Source organism: Rhyacophila brunnea, unplaced genomic scaffold (genome assembly GCF_057557595.1).
Source record: "Rhyacophila brunnea isolate RB1 unplaced genomic scaffold, BYU_Rbru_1.0 scaffold_2, whole genome shotgun sequence".
Lineage (NCBI taxonomy): Eukaryota > Metazoa > Arthropoda > Insecta > Trichoptera > Rhyacophilidae > Rhyacophila > Rhyacophila brunnea.
In genome coordinates, this window is record NW_028232859.1 from 15,845,304 (window position 1) to 15,871,254 (window position 25,951).

The 25,951-nt window shown below is 33.1% G+C and overlaps 1 protein-coding gene across 2 annotated transcripts in view; it reads left to right on the top strand.

The window, feature by feature from the left end:
• The first annotated feature begins 9,889 nt into the window (after positions 1-9,889).
• The window catches only part of raskol (Ras GTPase-activating protein raskol), a 287,813-nt gene continuing 271,751 nt past the window's right edge, over positions 9,890-25,951 (top strand). For both annotated transcript variants that reach the window (XM_085947503.1, XM_085947501.1), the window contains exon 1: positions 9,890-10,982. In XM_085947503.1, the coding sequence (XP_085803629.1) occupies positions 10,094-10,982 (889 nt within the window). In that variant the 5' untranslated portion in view covers positions 9,890-10,093. The remainder of the gene's footprint in view (positions 10,983-25,951) is intronic.

The window sequence follows — 25,951 nt, forward strand, 5'->3', positions numbered from 1 at the left end:
TGAAGGCGCGCCGCGGCGCAGAGGTTTGCGATGAAATTGTGTATGCGGCGAACCCGTTTCGAATCCCAGCTGGAGTTCGTTTTGTAAACAGTCAGAGGCGAACTAATAAAAATTAAAAACTGTCAAACGGGTATCGCTGAAAATCTTGCTTGAAAAGGGAGGCGTGTACCATCATTCTTAGATATATTGAATGTCACGAATTATGGTGACCTTCTTCTTATTTTGTGCTTTATCATCATCGGAGATGATTTTGGTAATATTTTCTATTCTCAAATCAGTATCTGAAATTTGAGCTAAGGCGTTCTTCTCTTACCATGGCCTCGCTTACCGAAAAGTTTCCCTTGATTAATAAGATGCAGAACCGAAATGTCACGTCATATGCCCAAAGTATGGTGCGTGGACCAACCTCTTTTATGGTCGATAAACGCCAAACGGCTATATTTAATTACAAATAAAAGCAATTGCTGAAATACGAAAAGACTGTCTCGAGGTACTTCGCAATGTACATATTCACATATCTACACCTTTCCTCTTGACTAAATTTCTTTGGATCATTATAAATCAGTGACGGTCTGTGGTTCCGTGTTGCTGTCATATATGTAAAATATTTCTCATTGTTTTGCCAGTTTACAGTTCAGGGAACTGCACTAAAAATAATTATGGAGCTTATTAAGCTACGAAATGTGACTTTTTCGTCTACTACGTATACAGTAGTTAATGTTTAATTGATTATCTGGGGAATACTGTATTCACATGTACATAACTGTCCAGCTTTACTGTCGGCGGACGTCACCTTGTAATTATAGAAATCGATGAGCAATAGAATGAATTTATGAGAATAAAGCAATGAAACCAGACAGATTATGGCATGTTTATTTTTACAATAGCCGATTGTTTACCTGTGCAATAATTACATTGCATTTTGTATCCCTCAACTGCACTTTTATGCTAAATTTAAATAGTTATATATTCAAAGGTCGAATTAATGAATTAATTGTTGAATCACTATCATTAAATAACATCCAACTGCATTGATATAAAAGTATGATTCCTTGTATATATTTTAAATTGTCACGGCCGTTTCACTGAATAATATTTTCAACGAATTATTGAACTTGAAATAGTTAAATCATGCTGAAAGTCAAACGTAAACACAGCCACCTGCAAATCGACAAATCGCAACCGAACAAAATTAATTGTTTTCTGTTGAATCCAATCAAATCGACAGATCTATTTTTTCGCTCGATATGAATATAAATCCATTTAATTTGATGCCAAGGCTATATAAATAATACTTTCGATTGAAAGGTTCTAAGGTTTTTTGTTTTTGTTTGCGTAAGATAAGCAAGCTGTATTATATTCAATGCATTGTTGTAATATATACTTCCATTTTGTGATTAATGATACAAAAAGGAATGTATTAATTTATTATTGTTATAAAGAGATATTATTGTTACTGAATTTAAATGATTATTTTTGTATTATTGAGGTAGTGTGTAAACAGGTAGATATATGAATTCAAATTATTTGGAGTATTAATAATTTAAAACTGTGATTGTTGTTATGACATTCAGTTCAGATACATAGTAAACTGTGTATTATTCTAATGATATTAACCGTGGTTATAATATACGTGATACATTGCTATTGATGAATATAATATGTAACATCATTCATATAATATTAAATGAAAACTATGTGACATAAAAATGAAAACACTTTTTTAATAAAGTAATAACAAAATAAACGCCATAAGTACATAAAATAAAGATAATATATAAATAACATTAATTTTGTTCCGCGTTGCAAAAACGTTGCGCTACGTCGCTACGACGTATCGGTATAGTACGTTTGTTTCACTCGCACTCGTAATACTCATTATGACAACATCCTGACACGTGGCACATGTCAAAACGAGGGTTACCTGTATTATTGTCCCTCTAGCAACACTATCTCCGTTTACATGTGAATACTGCGGCGTTTGAAACTCACTAAGGAATTTGTGAATATTTTTTTATTTTACCACCAGACGTCGCCAGTTGCTTTAATTTAAATCCGTGATTACAGTCAAAAATCCACAGGACCTGTTTAAATTTTATCGATGTTTGCTCGCGTACAATTGAAATATTTTAATTCCCAATTTTGCTCAATTTAAATATAAAAAAATAATTCATCAACGTTGATGATTTAAATGACCGTAATTAAATTACATCTTTACAAATAATCATTTACTTTCGAGTCTTCGCCACTAACATACAATGATATTAATAACGTGAAAACAATCTGGGCCAAAGTTGAAATGATTGATAAAGTTTTACGAATTCAAACCTATTGATTGTTTTAATATTCAATTTCATTTTAATCACGCATGATCAAGCATATGGTGTACCTATATAGATATAGAACCAATTTTCTGTTGTATTCCATTTCTTTAGGCTATCTTAGCGGACATTAATGTTAATTATTATCGTATTATAAATCTAAACAAATTAAATGATGATCAATAATAATTAATCTCCGTGATTCAGCACTGCGCTAGTATATTGCACGACAGTAGTACCGAACGAATATTGAAGCCTGCGTTGCATACACTTTTTATGACTTTTTTTGTCGGTTTCACACACAAATCCAACTCCACCATCCACGTATGCTTTTAGTATGTTCCCCCATACTCGAACATAAAATATTCAATTCGCCCGTGAGTCGATTACAGAATGTTTGATGCGTTTTAAATTGATAATTTCATTATTTTGAAGTAAGCCGAAATTTAAAGTTTAGTTGTTATCTAAGCTTTATTACAGTAAGTTAAGTTAACTATGTTAATTCACTATACAACTTACATGATTTTGCTCTAGATCACGTGGAAAATTATTCTACATAGTAGGTATATAAAAAAGATGTTGAAGAAACCAATATTCTACTTTTCAAGAAGTTTTATTCAACATCTTTGTTGGATACTTACTCATATTTGAATTTAAAGAATAACACAAAGTCATCACTAGCCACATGTATAATGTTTGAGGCTTTCACGGTTGTTTTTTATCGTAGTATATTCTTGGGTTTTCACCGTTACGATAAAAAACGCCCGAAACGTCGAGTAAAGAAGGAAGAAGGAGACACGGTGAAAACCCAAGAATATACTACGACTAGCCACATGCTTTCCCACTATCATCCGCCACGTTACCACATCATTTCAGGCGTATGTCGTGGCGCAAAGAACAATAGGCGCCCTTCAAAGTTGTACTGGGAGCGTCCCAGGAAGAACTTTTCAATGTATTATGATTGACATTCACTGCACTCAGCCGGGGTGTACCCATTACTGCACAGAGGTCTCTCAGACTTTGTGTTTTGTTACGTATTTCCAATGAATTTAATCATGACTGATGATCGCGACCCGAATCGCTTAATCTTCCACATGACTCAGCCTAATTTCCCTCTGCACTCTTAATATGATCTGACCGTCTGGGAATCGCTCTTTACCGTCTTCTTCAATCCACAATCTGGCCATATATCACAAGCTTTTCTAAGTTATCGTCTTTACCGCGGGATACATGGCCAAAATAAATTGAAGACTGCGGAACAGGTAGCTGGTACACCAATTAAAGCTTGTCAGCATTACGTGTACCCACCTATAACGTATAACATCTAGATTTCATCCAATTCGTTACTTACGTTAGGTACATTAAATATATGTACATGATTCGAAGACAATCAATATTGTTAACATTTAATATTAAGAGGACTCCTTCATACATTATATTATGGATTATGAATTACTAAAATATTATTTATTTTTATTTTTAAATAACAAAATTTAAAAAAAAATTCACGTGGGTTAATAAAAGTCAATGTATTTTTGACGTAAAAACCAAGTGTATAGAATTCGAATAAAATGTTTGTTCGAAAAGAACTGTTATTCCACATTCAAATCATAGATGTTGTTTAGTACACATTTTAAGTACATCATTGTATTTGCCTACAAAAGTTTAAACTTAAATTGGTATGCACATAAAAATAACATTGCGTTGATTCGAATAATTGAAATATATTTCATGCTCTGATGAGTACTGAATACCTACACAACGTATTCGCTTACCTGGTTGAAGCAATGGTTTGATTACCCTTGGAGACAACAAGTATTAAAATCGATGTTAGTATAATTGACAACGAATAGTGGAAGGAACTAAAAATTACAAAAAATTGACTACTATAAGGCCGGTTTCAGACGAGACACCGGTGTCGCGCTCGTATATAATAAGGAGGCTTTTGTATTCGAATAAAAGGGCCTATGTATTATGTTTATGAACGCCCCGAGCTAATGAGCGTGTCCGGTACACTTTTCCGTCGGTCGCTACATTCTCAAGCCGCCGATGCACATGTTTTTATGACCGCAGCCAGTTTTCTGTTCTAATTTATATCGCGAAATTATGCTTTGACTCATTAGCTCTGGGCGTTCATAAACATAATACAAAGGCCCCTTTATTCGAATACAAAGGCTTTTTATTATATATGAGCGCGACACCGGTGTCCCGTCTGAAACGGGGGTAATAGTAATAAAATTTTAAATCTATACTACGAGTATTATGTATATTTTTTTAAATGATGAATAATTTGCTTTGAAAATTGTACCCAAGGGAGAATTTTTATGAGGTAGGTTTTTATATACTTAGTTCGTTTATCCTCATCCCATGGCATATGTGCAATAAGTAATGACGTTTAAGATTACCGATTTCCAGGGGTATTATGAATCATTCATTTTAACTTAATTTATACAGTCTATAAGTATATTCGACTTTGGAAAGGAAAAAGGTCGTAATCCACACAAATCAAATTTTACGAGAGGCACAAAAACGTTTTTGTTATTGTTTTCGGTCAAAGTTAAAATACAAACTAGACATTCAAGTACTTACATGATAATTAATAGTTTGGTTTTTATATCCATAATCTTACATTAATTATTGATTTTATTTAAAAAAAAAACTATTTACATGTTAAAATTTATTTTGAGAATCGTCCCATCAACGACATTTGTATCAGGTTATGATCTTTAGATGGACAAATTGGTGTATAAAACCAGTTTTTTTTTAATAATACGCTGCAGGCATTTATAGTTATAGCTAAAATAAAGGTAAATTAACGTGGTTTGAAATTCACTTCCGTCGCGATGTAACAAGATGGGTCAAAAAACTCATCAGACATCGGCTCAGAATAAAATCTCAACTGACACAAATTCGAGATTAATAAAAAAAGAGTATATTTTTACGATTGAAAAACTCGTAGTATTACCGTTTTCAATTATTTGTATGCATTTAAACTGTCTTGGAGTGATGATTTGTTTAGCAATTAGCAGGCAAAGCAGTATAACAACAGTTATTACGATATTCCACTGACTGACTGCCTTAGTTGTAAGATTTAATTTTTAATTGCCGACATTGATGTAAGACCTTGAGATGGGTCGATTAGTGACATTGGATACGTAATTTTGGAAATCTCTTCAACATTTCACAGATAATAATATGTAAGTATATTATAAAATGACTAAAGTATACCTAATAATGTGACAGCTTTCGATGTCAATACAAAATTCCAATTATATTGGACGATCAAATATAAACAATCTCTAAAATTTGAAATTAGAATCAGAAATCAAAAGCACGTTTTTTAGTATATGTACGTAATAAACAATTTTAGTACGTACGATCATAGAAGTTTTTGTTTACACTAAATTTATTTGGAATTGTCATACTATATAAATGCGGAATTTCTCGACTAATCAGTGTAGGTACTTTGCAAATATTTTCTCACTCTATAATTATTGTTGAAGGGATGGCGAATAATTCTGTGACTTGTGCATGAATATTTCCCAAATAGTACACCAGTTGAGGAAACAGTTAACAATAATTATGTACCTACTTATTCACTTGTGCACTAATTGTAGAACTAGGTCCATCAGTGCGCAACTATTGGTACATTTACAAGTATGTACCTACACCCGTCATAGGATCGTATCTACTATTTGTAATCAGTAATCACAATCAGTAATCACAATCCATAGAATGTCGTTTTATCATCAAAACTTAAACTTAATAATTACAAGATAAAAAGAACTTTTTATATACCTACCACGTTTTTAAATTTTCTGTTGAATCATATAAACTTGACAATTCTATGTATTAATAAAAACTTTTTATTGTACTTGATAGAAATACTGAATAAATATCGAATATTGAAATATCATTTTGACATTTCATATTGATTTCCATAGTAACGCACGTATATATTAATAATTTAGTTGCTAGGACCCCCTTAGCAACCAACAATAATAACTTTCCATACAAAACAGAATTAACTGAAAATGAATTAATTCTGCTTAAAAATGGCTAAAAGTATTAAAATAATGCATTGTCGTCGTGTTCTGATATACTCTAAAAGTTTCAAATGTCTAGCTAGTCGGGAAGTTATTTAAACATCTTCAATTGTCCAATGCAAATCTTGGACAAACAAGAAAAAAAATATATTGGACACACAAGAAAAAATCTGTATCGGACAAACAAGAATACGAGCTAATAAAAACGTGGTAATAAAATAAGCCTGAAGGAATATAATACAGGCACTTTCCTTGTATTTCTGTTTTTATTTCATGTTTTTTTTTTAAATTTATTAATAATTGCTGACTTAGAAATAATATTTATGATTCTTTGTAATTATTCCACTATTGCCCATATGCGTGTTAGTGCATTCGATTGATTATTTGGTTGAACTCAAGATACAATGCATTTTTTTTTGCATATTAGATTCAGTAGGTACCTTCTTAGCTATTTTTTTTTATTAGACTTTTAAATGATACATAAGTGTACAAAATCTTTCTTTTTTCTAATTACTTACATTTATTTAAACTCATCTATTAAAATTATTTATAAATTCTTCTAATAGCTATAAACAAATACAATATAATAATATGCCCTTATTCTGAACAACACCCAATTGTACTTTGACCCTTTTATAACAATCATTGAATGTATTTATTGAAATCAATTAAATAAAGGCTGTAAATCAATAATAAATCCGTCTTAATGTACGTACGTCACGGCATTTATTACATTATTTATAAAATTCAATGACAACCATATAGGGGCAAAATAAAATAAAATATAATGCCAACATGACTTATACTAATTTTAATATATGTAATTGAGTATCTACGTTTCTGGGATACCTACCTAATTATTATAATATTATACGTATGTGCAAAATATACTTATCTACATCAAGTTAATTAAACAGCTTCTAGATTGTATGTTAAAATCTATTAAATACCCGTATCATAAACACCACAACCGAGTGTGGGTCTTGATCGCCACCAGGAAACTCCTCGCTATCACTGCCGCAAGCTCCCTCCACCGCATTAGCTTCAAGGATGCTGTATTTCTTTACCTTCCTTGCCACGTGTAAACTTCCTCCCATACGTCTGCGAAAGCCCTTTCCGGTATCTAACCTAAAAGATTTATTCAGTTTTTGAAGTTATACTTCTTTAGGCGCATTTGGAAAATCAGATCAGATTGTATTTTGGGCGTGTGACATGTAACACATAATTTATTTTTTCACACAAAAATAAATGCACTCGATTGGATTCGAACCACCGATTGTTCGGTTATCAGCCGAACGCACTACCATTACGCCACAGTATTATATTCTAATCATGACGATTATACAGTGTAATATTATAGTTTAGAATTGTTCCGTTGCCTAGGCAGCGAATTTATTATTGTCGACCATTTGTAATTGCTTACGTAAACAAACTATTAAACGTCATAAGTGGCAGTTGTTACTTAAAAAATAAAAACAACTATAAATAATTATATAATTTAGTAATATAAGTTAAAGTGTATAGAAATAAACCAACGGCGTTCCAATAAGCGGTCCTTTTTCTTGAGTGTGTAATTTAATAAGATAACTAAGAGCCAGTCGAAGAATCTAGCCTATCATAAGTTTTGTTTTTGTTTTGTTACGCCAAAGAAGTATAACTTCTAACGCGCGTACATAAGTACACACACCGATTTTTTTTTGGCTGGCTTTCATTCCGACCCTTTGGTCAATATAGCAATTATGTATTTTATAACTTTGTTTTAGTTTTTTTTGGGAAGAGTCTTGATTTGAAGTGTCTTTGTAAACCGAAGTAGAGCTCTAATTTCCTTCTTTTTTTGACAATGTCCGATCCTTAAGATATATGGGATATGGGCCTCCACAGAGTGGAGTCTAATTTAATTTGGTACCTACCTACCTATTTTCTTCTGTATTTCCCTTATATTCGGGTGGTTTTTATTATGTATTTTATTAAGTGTTGTATTTAAACATGAATTTAATCTCAATACTAAACGGCCATATACTTCTTATACAACACATCACGGTGAACTGAATTGTGATACGACCTACTGCATATGTACCAATTTCCGGAAACGTGCCCGTGAGTGGTAAGAGGCTTGATGGAGCCTCACTTGTGCAGTTGTGCTTTCTTCACCAGTAATCGTTTCTTTGGCAGCCTTTTCCAGTGCGATAAATACGTCTTTCAAGGGTGTTTTCGATCTTGCCACTAATATTGTTTTTGTAACGAATTCAGAATATATCAACTTAATAATACACATTATACTTAATTGGAAGTAACTTGCAAGCCAAAAAATACCTGGGCAAAAAGCATTTATATTTTAATTTTGATACTTATCTAGGTTATTTGTTTGATTATAGTTGTGTAAAAAAGTTTACTTATAAGGTAGGTAGATACTAAACATAATACCTATACTTATAAAACTTATAACTGTCTAAGCCGAACAAGTTGCTGCATTCGATCATTCTTTTCGAGTCTAATGTTTGTCGTAATATTATCAACATTGCGATTTCCGTTCTACTTTAACTCTCTACAAATTATTTATTTACAAATACATTACTTGTTCAGATATTGCACATTTTGTATGTGGATTTATCGCGATTTTACATCTCTCACATTGGGTGATACAATTAATACAGTTGCTAATAGCATGTTTTTATATTCCCCGCAAACAAATTACATTTATTTTGTTTATTAAGTTTATGAAATTGTCATTTAAAAAAATAATTTCAACAATTAATATGATGCACCTAGATAGATACTCATAATTAATTGTTGGATTATCGCGTGGTAGATTTTTTTTTGTTGAAATGGTTTCAGTAGTTTTACTGCAAAATATTTAAGACGAAAAAAAGGAAATGCACAGTTATTCTATAAGTAGATATCTACGTAGGTTTTTTCCCAATAATTATGTATAATATATATTAAAGAAGATGTATACAATAATCACAGCATTGCTTTTTAAAGATAATGAATGAATGCATGCTCGGAAGTCCGAATTAGGAAATGAATGAATTCTTTTTCGTAAAATAAAAACGTAAAACGAAAATTGACATATAGTACCTTCATATTAAGTAACTTTTCAATGACAATTGAATAAGAATTTTTTAAACTTAGTCACCGATTGAAAAGAATAAGATAGGAGAATGTACGTATTTGTTGTTATGTATTATGAAATCACATCGAATTTAGTCCATTTTTCAATTATCAACAGATGCCTGTTACAAGTTCGTGTCGCAGTCGATTTAATGATTGTATTTTAATCTCAAATTAATTGTACAGATTATAGTTGATAATCATAATATAGTAACTTTGCATAGCCCACCTGGCGGAGAAAGCATTTAATATGCCCGTACTTATATCCAAATAAATCCACATCACGTGTTACAAAATACTTAATTCATGTTAAACAGGAAACCGAGTGTGTGTCAGTATATTTTTAAAACCAGTTGGATAGGTACTATAACTGTACTGAACAAAAAAATATAAAGTGATCACAGCTCAAGTCAAATTGTGTGTAATGCGAATTAATTGAAGCGTCCATTCGTGTGTGTTGTGATTTTATTTATTTGATGAGTTCTTCAAATCGAAACGAATATGCCAGCTGACTGTGGGAAAAATAAATACTGTGCCCTATCTTGTGAAATTAAAATAATCAACGAAAAAGTGAATACCTAAATAAAAATAACAGTGTTCAACAATGCTTGCACGATGCCGAATTGGCGGCAAAATCTTCTCTCAGCCGGAGAGAGCTTGTCTTTGACAGACGAAGGAAACAAACAAAAGCTTGTACAGCACAGTAATAGTCTATCTAGATTAACGAGCACAATCATATCTACAAATAGTTCAGAATCAAAATCTAATACAGGCTCAAGAAAATCACGCAACTTGACGATATCAAGCGAAATCAAATTGCATTATGCAAGTGGTGATAAAAAATTTGGTTCCTACGACAGTAAGTCTGCATATTTTTGCAGAGAGGCAGACTTGTCTGCGGATTTCTCTTCATTCTTAACTGATTCGTCAAGTTTTGCTGATTACGAAGACCGCAGAGGTTCCGTATCAAATCTGCGAGATCCTATCGATGATGTAATCAATAACGAAGAAGAGCTGCATATTGATAGAGTGCCATTCACGCAAAGCGTATTTTATGTGACCACTAAGTCAGAATATGACGCAATTAATTCTGCACCGTTGCAGGAAGTTTATTTCGTCGACACGGCGACTGTCGATGGATCCGATTGCGTTTCAACGTCCAGCTGCGACAGTTTTGAACGGTGTGAATTCGACTGTCGAGACTTCGAACCGTTTTCTGACACGTGCTGCTGCGATCCAAACTCTGAAGGTGGTTGCACGAGGAGTCCGAAACTTTTAGACAGTCCAGATTATTGCACTTCTCCGATTCGCGTGGGGAACGAAGATGACAGGGCATCCAACAGAAGTGATATGGATGGGCTGGACCTCGCGCTGTTTGAACCTGCGCAGGTCGAACGGGAAGATGAGACGAATGGAGAAGTGGAAGAAAGTGAAGCGGAAAATAATAGTGCCAACGTTGTCTATGGAATGCTGCACATCTGTATGGCTGAATCAGTAAACAATGGTAAATACATCTTCATTTACAATTCTTTTTTTTTCAGATTTGATTAGAATTTCTAAAACTTGTAAATTAATATTGTATCACTCTAGGTACATATTACGTTCTTTATATCTCACTGTTTTATTTATTAGCTACTTATCTAAATGTATAAAAGAAATTTCCGCTGTTAGAATTTCTTATTCTAAATGGTAGCATTGACAGTACTAATAGATACCTACATCATTTGACCATAAATCTGAATATAATATGCATTTAACATTTAAATAATATTGTCGCATTCCTACCCTAATTTAGAATCCCGATAAACGGACGTCTACTTTAGACAGATATCTTTACGTTTAAAGTACTGTTTAATTAATAGCGAAGTCAACATTCAATTTGGCATAATATTCAAAGCTGGAGTACCTAACATTACATTGTATATTTGCATACAATCTAAGAACTCCATCACAATAGGTGCTTTGTAAAATGAAAATCTGAAGGTAGTTTTAATTTGCGAACTTGTGGTAAATAATATTAATACGTAGTTGTAGTTACATATTAGTACCTACATAGGTAATATGTGCGTTATTATTTGCAGGGCTGACATTGACACCACGTACATGTTTAAAAAAATGCATTATGTTTAAGTATCTACCGTCAACTGCTGCAACTTTGCCCTCGTACCTATATCAATTATTATTCCCAAGTGAACCTTTTTTATTTTCAAAACACTGGTGTGGAATGTTGGAACTATTTTCATATCCAAGCCAAGTACCTAACCTTAAATGCTGTTGATAACTGAAGTTATAAAATTACGAGTGTCGCACAAACTTACATGTAAATCAACAACTTTACTACTGTACAGATTTTTTTTAAAGTTAGAATAGCCGCCTTTCTGTTTTATGTGTATAATCACTTTTAGAACTACTTAATATTTACTTATTTACAAAGGCAAAGCCGGGCAGTGTTCTGCTACGTGGCTTAGTTGCATAGCTTTTTACAATTCATTGATTTTCAATCTTCTTGATTGGTGGAACCCTTGGAACATTTTGTAAAATGTGGATGACACTAATTAATTAAAATCTCTAGAAGGGTAAATTACACAACAGATGTTGCAGTGCTATACCTAAGCAACGTGCAACTCATAAACAGAGTAAAATTACAGCCCCTTACTATCTGTAGCTTCAAATTTTATGTAATTCTATTATCTTTTACATTTTATTATTTTTGTCAACTCCACGGAATTTATTCTCACTAATGTACATGTTAAATATTTCTTCATTCTATTATTTACCATTCTCGTGGAACCCTTGGCACCACTCGCGGAACCTCAGACTTCCACCGAACCCCGTCTGGGAATTACTGGTCTACGCAAACTTTGTTAAAATTAATTTATAAAGTAAAACTAGAAGGAATATTTTCAAATATGTGTATTAGCGGAAACGTCAATTTACCCAAATTTCCGTAGTGAACATATAAAATATGTGTAGGTACATTGATATAATGTAAAACCACAGACCCAATACTAAACTTCATAAAAGCTCATTGTCAATATTGCCATTTCGAACGTCCTTGATTTTATCGCAGTGAATTAGCTCCCCCGTGCATCAACTCTTCCATGTAATTAAGGCCGATTAAAAGTTGAAAACAACTTGAATAAATTTAATAATAATGATAACAATATTATTATTATTTTATTATGCATCGGCCCTGTTTATATGCTTTTTTACAATCACGTAATCGTTGCGTCCACGCTCCACCGGCTTCTCTGATGCTCCATTATAATTTGCATTGTGGCGGGAAAATGATGGGACGGTAGCCATGTTGGAATGCCAGCAACAACAACTGCCTGTATTGTCTATGATCCGTGTACATACTTTTTGCATGCAGCCTGTACTATTATTACGGCTACCAAGATTGTATTTACAAGCCAGTGATGTAACAACACGTACGAGAATGTTTTGCGGATAATCCATCTCAGATAAGTATTAATGTACCCAGCGGAGTTATTTATTTCGTATTATACACGATTTGTAAGAGTATCAGTACACTTCCTAGATGCAACATAATGCTATTATTTAAATAATCGGTCCGCATTAGTTTCTCGCGTGGTCGCCTGTTTAGTGTATTTTATAATGATTAGAATTACACCAATTTAATATTGGCAAAGGAGTGAAGACAGAAATAATTGTCGATAACAACAACCAACAACCCACATTGAATTTTGCGATATGAACAGTATTCGCATAGAAACATGATAATATTTTGAAGTATTATTATATTCGTGCGTTCATCATGACTAGGGGGCGGTCCTAACAAGTTGTACCGTCGAAGATATTTTGTAAGAACTTTTATTAACCTACCTACCTAATAACTAATAGATAAAGTCACGATCTTTGAGCCTTGGCTATTTGGCTCTTTGCAAATCATGAAGTACTTATATTTCTCAAACCCAACGTAACTCGGTGAAAACACTTGTCTACACCACATGTTTTATTGTAAGAAAAGTCAATTGATGTAACTTTTTGCAATCCATATTTTCTACATTAATCCTAAGGAACAAATGTATTAAGAATCTATTTTGAACGAAACTTTGACAAATATTTGATAATATAAAATATTCCAAATAAGTAGGTACGAATATTACATTAAATTTGCATCACAGAGGTAGTATCGGATGTATGATTTTGCAGAAAATTAGTTGTTTAACAGATTTTGTATGTAATCTATAATATCTGTCAGAATCAATTGACAGCTTGAGCATATTCATTATTGAAATCTGAACTGAAATTCCTAAAGTCAAAACCACGAAAGTCCATGGACAACAACCGATGGAAAAATGTTAAGTTCGGTGTTTTTGAAAGTACTGTCCAACAAGAAGATCAAGGCAATAACCGGAAGTCGCTAGTGCGATTAAAAGTAGGAGGAGCTTGTTAGTTCAGAGTTTTAACACGTGGACAACTCGTCGCTAACCGGAAGGCGCTTCAATCGAAGTGCGGTTAAAAATGGGAGAAGCTTGTTAGTTTACAGTTTTAACACGTAGCCAAGAAGATCTTGTTGGATAGTAAGTACCTACATATTCTTTTTGGACATACTTCCTTCATACACTGGCTTGTGTAGTAGGTATGTACTAAAACGAACACGAATCCAATAATAGTAAGCTATATTCTGCTGTACAGTAAAAATTAAATTAGAATTCATGGAAATATTTAATTTATCTCGTTTCGTGTGATATCATCGCAAATGTAAGATAGTTCATTTTAAATTTAGAAATTATGATTGTCTGATTCATAAAACGGTTAACGTAGCTCAAACATTCGAAATTCGAAGTTTGAATCATGCAGCGCATTAGTCAGTTGTGTTGTTGAATTATTGCAATCGTTCAGAAGTACATAGTCATACGTCATATAATATTGCTAAGGAAAATGTCCACTATAAAATAATGTGATCTCTTACAATGCAGACATTGTATTGTATGCTGCAAAACATAGGGGCTGTTCTCCTGATCATTGGGTTGTAGGTTGTTTCAAAATTAAAACGTCACAATTATAAATACTTATCACAATATTTATATTATACGATACACCGGAATTTCAATTGACACGCACTACTTCGGAGGGATACTTCCGCATATATATATGCAAATGAAAAAACCTAATTCTAGTTAACCGCACTAATTTGCTAAGGCCGCTGCTCGCAAGCCACATGACATGTAGCCGTTTGGAACACGCGTGTGGTTCTTAAAAAACATTGAATCTGAAAATTCAACTACGATATTTTTAAATTGTCAAAATACCACTGACAAAACAATGAGCATTAACTTTTATTATTCCATTACAACTATTTTAAGTCTAGTTTTTGTTACGAATACTCTCAATGCCAATGTCAGCCAGTTGGTCTCAATTTGATAATGATACGAACATTATTGAAATGCAATTACTGTACATAACGAGGAATGAGTTATAAAGTCTCAAATTTGTATGTTATACCTATGTAAATCTAAAGAAAATACAATATAATTTTACAGTGTATGTGGACTGCTATAATGTATCTACAGAAAGCAGACATAGCAATACAATTATTATCAACGTACAGGTGTTTTTCCTCTTCTTCATTTATCGATTACAATGCTAATCATGTAAATAATATATAGATAAATGAGCTATATGGCTCGGGGGGTTTTTTTTATTTTTAAAATCGTTGTTTTTTTCATATTTGGCTATTCTGTGCTAAAAGTTTGTCGTTACCTGGGTAAGGCGAATGACTAAGTAATTAAAAACTAAATTACCAATTTAACCCCTAAACTAAGCATATGTAGGTACTATTATAATATCAACAGGCTTGTCACGGGCAATAAATTGTGGTTGACCATTCACCCAACTCATACGGTCTATGGGTGTAATACCTACTTTTCTATAATTTATTGTATATAGGTACTTATTCACAAATATTTTCATTTTGGATTGTGTTTAGTATATTTAATTTAATAATACGCCAGCTCTTTATTTACTACATCTATTGCCGGCACATATTTACCGTGAATTTTTTAGTAAACACTATATATCGCCGCCTTGTATCGAAATAATGTCTTCTTTTTTTAGTACACACCACTATAATAATCATGCCGAATAGCTTATTATTTTTAATCATTGAAATATTCAAAATATCGATCTCATTTATTGGTCCCGCTCAATACCTATACACCGCAGCCAATCAGAGCGTGGAATTGTCGTCATGGAATTAAGAACATTATGGCGCTCGACAACATCCGAACATCAATGGCGGATATAGAGTTGTTTTTCATTTTTTTTTTAAATATATTAAATCATTGTTGACAGTTATTTGACCGTCTTGTGATTGTTGATCAATTTCAATAATACATTAAGTAAGAACTCACAGGTTGCTGATCAAATAAAATTAAGTTGATAATAATATCTATCTCATATTGATTTTGTTTTCCAGTCTACGTTTGTTTTGCTAATAATTGTTTTTATTTTGTGAAGGTCACATGAAATTGTATCCGCTTAAAATGGAAACTGTACGATCTAACTGCAGCAATCAAATATATATAGTTTAATGCACCAATATATTTTTTAATTCAAGCAAAGCGTTAATAGCTCCAATAGCAACAGATTCGCTTAACATATAAATTCTTCTTCTTCTCGGACTCTTACGCGGACGAGACGGCTGCCGTGTCCCCATTAAGCGGCCTTTAGATGCAATTAGCATGTTATTTAAATGTGATGATCAAAAATTAATTAAAATGTAGGTACGCAGTGATTGTGTAAGTAAATGTCTTATTTCAGTGAAGAATACTTGACCAAATATACAAATATTATAATTATTAAAACTCTCACCTCACTTATTAATTTTCATTTGTGATTTCGCTTTACATCGAGATCAGTTTTCACTTGTTAATACTATGTATATCTGTATTTTTTTAAGATTTTTTAAGAAAATAGCAATTAAATAAAACGATTCGAATGAGGTTTGAAGTTGCACACATGAAGATGTCCGTGCAAAAATGATTCTGTGCCCACATTTATGTTTGACTCACCTACACCATAGCGATATAAAAGCTCATGGGTTGAAAACCACTCTATTCCAATGCGCTGACAAAATGACATTAATATGGACGAAGTATCTGGAAAAATAATGACACTCACTTTTTTGTCGGGTCTGCCGAATGGCATAATCTATTCTAACGCCATTACAATAAAGGTGATATTGCTATAAATTCCCGATGCTTTTTTTCGGGTCTGCCGAATGGCATAATTCATATTTTAATATCAATATCGTTCGCTCAAATGAACATTGATACTAGAAATACTGTTCTAACGCCATTACAATAAATGTGATATTGCTATAAATTCCCGATGCGTGATATCGCATAATGGAAATTGCGAAATTTTGTCACGTAACGTTTGCCTATACATGTGCGAATATCGCTATGCGCGAATTTACTTGCTAGCTACTGTACTGAGTGCGTTGTCCATTAATAATGTCATTGCGCTGACACCTCATTGGATGTATACCTAATACCAGAATAGACCGACCAATGGACAGCCCAGATTACCTTACAAAATGTCAAAAACTATCTACACATAATATTCCCTTTTTGCTACAAGACTATCCTATAGGTATGGTTAACCATTGATGCATAGAGTTCGAGATCAACTTCATATCCTCCTTCCGTCGATCTAACTATTCAATCGCCCTGTAAATTAATTACATGTGCTTTTCTTTGTCAAAAGTTAGATAGGTACCTACCGGATTATTGTAAATTATTTTACTGCAATTTTATGCGTGTATACCGTCTTTACAATGTATTAACATTAACAATCAAAAGCTGGTTTCAAGATTGCATCAAATATAATATATATTTTTTAGAATCATTGGTTAATCTATATGAAATTTATCAACCCTTGTGCAGGGTCTGATTGTGACTTCACAATCTGCCCAAACACGATTTTATGATTGATAATTATGAACTTAGCTATATTTATCAATAGTGTGAGCAGTGACGTCCCGTGGGGGTAGGCAGATTGAGCGTCGCTTGGGGTGGCAGTTACTCGAATGGCGGCAAATTGAGGAAAATCATTTGGAATGTATAGAAATAGCTATCTAAACTTAGTAATAACGAAAATATCTTTCCATTAAAAAACCAGCTCACTGGTTTTGTCGGGTTCGCGATGTCTGGTTTACTTCCGTTGCTCTTCGGCGTCCTTGTTGACGTGCACGACACGTGCAGATTTGCGAATAATTAATCTGACATTTTGTTAGTAATGTATCCATACAACACATTTCTAAGATATTGGACTCATGAAAGGATGATAAAAATAATGATAAAAAAGAGGCGGCATTTTGGCGTTGCCCAGGGGCGACATTTTATCTAGGGACGTCACGAGTGTGAGTGATTACATATTATTTTAGCTTCATTTCACATTGCGTAAAAATATAAATTCCGTCCAAATATTCGCAGTATTAACAAATTATTTGTTGCGTAAAGATATAATGATTATCATTGCATAACCATTGTTTTCTTCTCGATAAAAAACTATAACTTTTTATAAACCATTATTTTGACGAGCGACGTCGGTCGGTATGGTCATTTCCGTGATATTTTATTTTGGCCGAAATTCAACTTCCGCCATTTTTTCCCATTCATTCACCTGGCAATGTCACGATTATTGAGTTATAATAAAGCTCAATCATTATTTTATTGCCATCAAAAAGTCATTATATAATAAAAAGAATAATATTATCAAAAGTCAAAACATTTTACTATAATATCTATAAATTTTCACGGGCCTTGTATCCAATGTGTAAGGCAATGGCTTCTGATACTGAGGGTCCCGCGTTCGATCTCGGCGAGGTCATAACGCATTTATGTGATTTTCTCACACCTGTGTGTTAGTGTGACATGTTTCACTACTGTAATTGTCTGGTATTTGTATTGTAGTGAAAAACAGGTTTTCATATTGAAGATCGAGACTAAAACACCATTTGAAAAAAGAACCATATACAAAAGGCAAAAAACGTTACGTATCAAAAAAATTTTAAGCTCTATAGGTATTATTGGGGATACTCGATTATTTTTTATGTGCGTAATGAATGTTGAATTCTAAATTCGAATATTGACCGAGAAAGGACAAAATGGCACTTTAGGCTTTATTGTTTATAATATGATGTAACTTTTCAGCAACTTAACATAATAATATAATACCCACATCTTATAAAAGTCACAAAGTTTTTTTTTATGTAGGTATCCCTATTTCATGATTTGTTTATGAATGTGTATTGTGTTGCCACGTGAAAGTGAATCAATTAAACCTTGACGTGAGATAAAAATGTTGATAGAACTATAAAATGGGCGAATAACAATTAACTTCAAAAATATATCTCATAAAAACCTTATAAAAAGTTTTTTTAAATCCGGGATAAAATATTATTTCAGAAAAAACGTCGACATAGATATGTAGATAATATATTATTATGTACGCTTAATCTTATGGTACGTTTACATCTGACACTTATACCGTTATACTTATTTTATGTGTCGGACATAAAATTTCATTTACTGTTTACACCTGCATGGATCTGACATAAAATTCTGGTATACTTCTCGTTGAAATAAAGTCTCGACACTTTATTCAATGGCAACATTGGAATAAATATATGCGGTGTTTACATATGATATTGTAATTTATTCGGACACTTATTTTGTATACTTCTCAAAAACGTTATGTCAGTTGTCAATATGGGAATGTTAAAAAAGAAAGCAGCGAGTGTTATTATTTTAAGTCTTTTGGCAACAAAAAGGAGGGAAAAATGGTTTAGATGGGTGCGGGAATGGATTCAGCGACGAGAAGAACTAGGTGCCTTCCGTTTAATGTCAGAGTTTAAAATCGAAGATCCAACTCAATTTGTGAACTTTAGTTAGCAAGATTGGACCTTTTGCCAAAAAACAAGACACACAATTCAGAAATGCGTAGAAGAACGATTAACAGTAACATTGCGATATCTAGCACTTGATCGTCATTGCATATTCAATATAATATTATCGTACCTAATACGAGTGCAGGTGTGGGCCAAAATGAATTAGGTAATATCATTTGAAGCGCATTTTTTCTTCACAGAGTGCATCAGAATTAATCGTATGTGCCGAGAACAAGCGATATTTTATTTTCGAACAAAATCCATAGAACACGGCACATCCGATTTATTTCTCATTGTCTATGATTTTTGACAGATCGCTACAGTACATTTATTAACGTAAACGTTGGGCATACATTCATGGTGTACCTATGATTATTGATTGTCCGTTGTTTTAGAAATATACATATGCAATTCACTAGGTACCTGTCAAACTACCTACGAATATTGTGTCAGGTACTTGACATAAAAGTAGACGGTGGTCCAACTTCGGTGATATATCGCTCCAAGTTCGAACTTGTCGAATACCCGGTGTTTACATTTGCGTATTGTAGATTGAATAAGTGGTATGTGAGAGTCGACACACGCAAAATAAGTGGCATATACAAATATACTTACTGTTTACACTTAAGGGCCCGCTGAAGAGCCCGCCGTTCAAATATAATTTAGTATAAAAAGGACCTCGGCGTCGTAACTACGTCAATTTAAATCGATCTTTTCGCAAAAATCACTAATCATCGGAGATTTTATTTCAAGAAATATTATTATTATTACTGATAATTTCTGCCGCGCGGAGAATTATTATTATTTTATGAACACCTGCTAGATGAAGCCGATCAGAAAACAGGGCTGTCAAAATAATATTAAGCATTCATATTTTTTAAATGTTAATTTCATCATGGTTTTTAATCAAACCTGTGCAAGTACGTACTGATAACTTGGGTGGATTTTGTAGCAAACATACTATTGATATATATACGGGTATATTATTATTATAACCCAATTCAAATTGAACATAGGTTGATACTCAAATACTATTATAGTATGTTTATGATTTCGAGAAAATAATACGATGGTATAATTAATCCATATCAATTATTTGAAAACATTACATTCGCACTTTGCACAAAATTACAAACACAATCGAAGTTTGCCGCACACGTACAGACCACGTGATATTTGTTTACGCAAAATCGTCGCTTTTCAAAATGGCGAATTTGATTACCAGATTTTACTGCGATGAATCAGTATGTTCCTTTTTGTCTTTTTTTATTCGTAGGTTTGTTTACTATGTACACCGAGAAATTTCCATTTATAAACTCGGAAACGATTTTTACAGAAGAGTTTTGGAATATAATGCAACCAAAACTGGAAAAAATTCTATCATGGGTGTTGACTTCCTGAATTAGCTAACCCCAGGTCCATGCCACTACGTGAACCACACTGGATATTAAGCCATTTCCACACTGGCAACAAGTTGCTGGCAACCTCATTAAATTTTACGATACTTACCATAATTGCTTAAGAAATTTTACAATAATTATCGTAAAATCTAACGAGGTTGCCAGCAAATTAACTTGTTGCCAGTGTGGACCCGGCATTAGATGCACAAAACTTAAATAATATATATTATAAATAAAAATTTAAAATTATAAATATATATTATGATTTATGTCTTCGACAGCCCTGATGAAATGAATGTGAAATATGAGTCGGATCAGTCACAGAGCAAATTTATTAACACAAACAACTTTGACACGACCTTTTTATATTAACTAGTAGACCAGATATTATGGACCACATGTTAAAAAATCATATTTTCAATTCTCAAGGCCAATTCTGTAGAACGTCCTCTTAAGTGAATATGGTGTCATACATAAATATGACGATATTAGTGTCAAATGTAAACGTACCATTAGTGGGTAAAGAACCTCCAGTTATGCAGAAAGCAACGGTTCATTGCAAGACGCAGAAACTACATGTTGAAGTACGACAGTTGGCAGTAGAATGTACCACTACTGGCCTACCGGCGATGCGTTTTTATCATTATGTCACATACCGTTGAACTGTTGCAAAAAAACTCTTGACGGATAACGATAATTTATTCTTAGATCCCAGGCTTTTCATCGTGGCTATCTACGGTACTGTGTAATGTCGGCAGGTATTTTTTATCATGCACTTTACTGATGTAGTAATTTAGTTTATTGCGTAATGTGTCTGACCCTCTGTCACCGTGATGTCGTCAAAATAGGATGATAAAACTGATAAGACAGTAAATATCCAAATACCCTAAATAATAATAATATTGCGAACTTACTGACAACTTTAGAAGGCAGCAATCAACTAGTCTCACTAAACTTCTCAATTCATATGACTGCTGTACGTTGAGAATAGGGAATCCAATCCCGAGCCAAAATTCTGATCCCGGGATTTCGGGATTACAATTTAACAATCCCGGGATTGGCATTTTTTTCCATTGTTATTATAAAATTTTTACATTTACAAATAACATTGATAAAATCGGTCAAAAATAAATCTAGTATAATTTATACTATTTAAGACATTTATTGTTAATATTGTATACGTTCAATCTTGGAAATACACAAGTTTAATGGAGTAAATAATATTGTAATATAAATAATATTGTAATATAAATAATAATGTGAATTTAATATGAGATTGCTGTTTCTGATAGTAAAGACATAATGAATGGATTAGCGAGATTTAAAATAGTAAAGCAAATAATCATGGCGTACTTATGGCCTTTCCGCTTCATAAATCTAATTAGTCAGCCAAATATGAAACTGCCGTAAAACGTATGATAGCATGGTGGAATTACTTTTTTAAAAGTGCGAAGTATTGTTTTTTTCCAATCTTTCTCATTTTTAATAATTTATGTGAAAAAATAAAATGAATCGGCAACCTACACATGGGTATAAATCAAACTTCATTCAAACTCAGTTTATTTCTAATGTATTTAATTTTTATTAAAAGTATTTTTTCTGTTATATTTTCGCCTTTATTTTATTTTCCATAAAAATTGATAAAAAAATCAATCCCGAAATCTCGAGATTATGTTTATCAATCCCGGGATTCATAGGTATCGAAAATAGCTCGGGATCCCGGGATCCCGGGATTGGAATCCCTAGTTGAGAAAAATCATTGGAGAGTGTAGAACGTTTTAGGGTGATTATTTTGTAAATAGAATATTGATTTTGACTATCCTTTATCCAAGTAAGTTGATTAATTATAATTATGATATGCCATTGCTGTCTGTATCTCTTATTCAAAATCAATAGTGAATATTTTAAAAAATATTCCTCTTCGTTCTAAATACTTCACGTGAGTCTTGATATCCATCCAGGCTCTGATTCTATCGAGGTCTCCCCACTTTTTTCTAATTTTATTGTGGACTTCCAGAACAAAAAAATATAGTATGCGATCGTCCGGCTTTCCCTTTCTCGTCTGGTTTCATTCGTGAACATAAGTTTTTTTTGTCATTCCACTGTAGAATGGCCAAAAATGGAACTACGAACTACCATAGGACGCCATTTTGAAAATTTCTTTCGAATGTCAGATTTTGTCCAGTTACGAGTCTTGATTGGGTAGTTTTCGATAGTGGCTCCCCCATCCCATTATTCAGATAAGTTTGTAGGTCTGTACTCATATATTATGAACTAGTCACTAGTCATTTGACGATTTGTTCGGGGCGAAGCCCTTTGTTCAGTGTCTGATTAGTGATTACTGATTAGCATCAGTTACAAAACATACATCATATTTCGCAAATTGGTTAAGTATATATTATATTGATTTACCATAATATAGTATAGGTTTTACAAGTATACAATTTCTGACATTTCATTGCCAATGGTCGGTCGACTGGTATTCGTCGCTATGTGGTGTCGGCTGATTAATATGGGGTGGTTTTCAGCCAGTTTTTATATCGATATGTTTCAGTTAAACCCAAACTCAATGTGGAATCTAATAGATTTTTATCTGTAAGGGTACATATGAAATGAAAATACAATAGAAAAAATCACTGCCACGAAGAACAGTTATTCTCATATAGATTCGTAATAATTAATATTTGAATTTAAATGTATTAATGATCTCGATTGATAAAGTTAACTTGTATACGCACTTAAAAGAAAATAAAATAATGATCAATAAAATGACATAAAACGTTACGAGCTGCATGTGGGACCGGTTATTTTTATAGAGAAAGTGGCGTTATGATACCCACTCGGCCGTATTGTGGGGCCATCGTTTCATGATAATATTCAGAATAATTCTTAAAAAAACTTTTACTTGTCAAAATTTCATTGGATAATTAAAACAAATACTGAACTTTCAAAGTGAAAATTGTAAAGTACAATCGGTAGTAACCCGAGAAGATAATATTATCTATAATGCTGTCGTATACCTAGAGTGGCTGTATTAAATTTAGTCCTGGCGTCCGGGAGTTTTTGAACATGAGTATTCAGCAATCTTCGGCGTCATACATCTCCGCCCAATAATGTTTTTGATAAAATAGACAGTTGGTGGACGAAAGCTCTTATGTTTCCAAAATCGCCTGAATGCCACGACTAATCGTCAGTACATAAATGAATTTAAATTTGAAAATCCTTGTTGAAGTCTTAAATCTATTCTACTAACTTAACAAATTAAATATTGGGATTTCATAATATGTAAGTTAGTGTCCATCAAGATAATCTGTTTTCTCAGTAAAATATTTTAATCCAATAATTTCACATACATAATATAGAAAGTGAATTACGCATTTGAGTACATATGGAGCATCATTATTCGTGGCGCAATAGCCCTGACCTCCTCAAGTCATCTTCCCCAGTCCAGTATATCCCTCTCCAATCCGGGACTCTAATCGCTCGTAAATCCTGGACACCTCCACCCAGGACCCCAATTTCTGAATAAACCACTATGAAGCACAAGTGACCAGTTGCGCAAACATTATGCAAACCTACTTCACTGTAGCATACTAAAAGTCAACCGCCACCGTCGACTGCGGGTGATATTGAGCGGTTCACATTAAAAACTTTTCCGATTAGTCGGCCCAGGTTCATTCGTTAAACAAGATTAGCCCATTTTCGTCGAGAAATTTTGATTGTTTGAATTACACTGGGTTCCCCAAATTCCTCCCATACTTCCTCCAATTTACTCCAAAAATCGCTTTCGGGATCGTTCGTCCGAAAATTAGAAGACCATTTTGAGAGTTGTTGTTGATGACCCAACATTTTTATCAATGTGTGAAGACTGACCCTAGCAGTTTTGTTCTGGATTTTTGTGTTCCGAGATAGCACTTTGGATTTCAGATGTCATAAATCAATATTATTTTGTTAATGAATGTGAATACTTCAGTGACCTAAGATTCCATTTGTCATATAAGTATAGAAATAAATGCATTATAAATGATGCCTAATTTCACATTTTCTCTGCATTCATAAAACAGTTTATAGTAATTGTATTGAAATTGAAGATAATATCCAGTCAGATAAAAACATTATTTTCTAACACATTAAAATAAAATAACTAAATAAATAATATCGCTTTCGAGAAACTGTGCAGTGCGCATAATAAATGGAATAAGCAGGTGACAAGTAACTTCTTGACTCGGTCAGTCGAGTTATTATGGCTGTAATAATATTTACTGGACTGTAAACCGGAGAGTGCGTTGAACGATGAAAAGAAGAAGTAACTCACTTGCTCGCAGCCGACTGCTAATGCCACTTTCCCTACGGCATGAGACCGTTGCTTTATTTACCTCTAAATATAAATAAAATTTCGCATCATATCGAGAAAACGAAACCAGAGTCAATAATATGACTTCAAATGAAAGTAGTGAAATCTGAAGACGCAATTTTATAAGCATGTTTGTGATTAAAAATATTATGTAATCTTTATTTTCGTTTTTTGGAAAGAGAAGTTGTATGTAATCAAATTATTTTTTATTCATGTCTATTTTTGGAACTATAACGCTTGGCGGGTTTTGGCCTCCTTTAAAAATGTCCTCCATCCTGAGCCATCCAGCGCCTAACTTGGTTGCCAACAACCAAAGATGTTGAAGAAAATCGTCTTCTATAAAGATGTAACCTACACATAACATGTACCTAAGTGAAGCAAAAAACGAACCCTGGTTTTATAATTTTATATAAACTGTGAAGAAATAGAGGCGCAGTTCGTTGAGGTTGCATAGATGATACCTACTTATGACAAACTTCAGCGATTTTGAACATAATATATCTGAAAACATCAATTTCTATACTAAGAAATTTAAATGACTATTTATGTTACATTAAAAAATGTTTAAATGTGGCATTGCCACTTTGTATTTTTTCTAGTGTTTAGTTTTCCACGACGGCCGAGCGGTTATCGCGTCGGTTTATGTCATGGGCTCTGGGTTCGAATCGTGGGTCTAACAAATTCACATGTTATTTTTCAATGTGTTTTCGGACTAGGTGATGACTGATGACTATGGACCTAATAAGTTGCCCAAGTGGCTTACAGTAATTTCTCGTACAAACAAAAATGTGTCGATA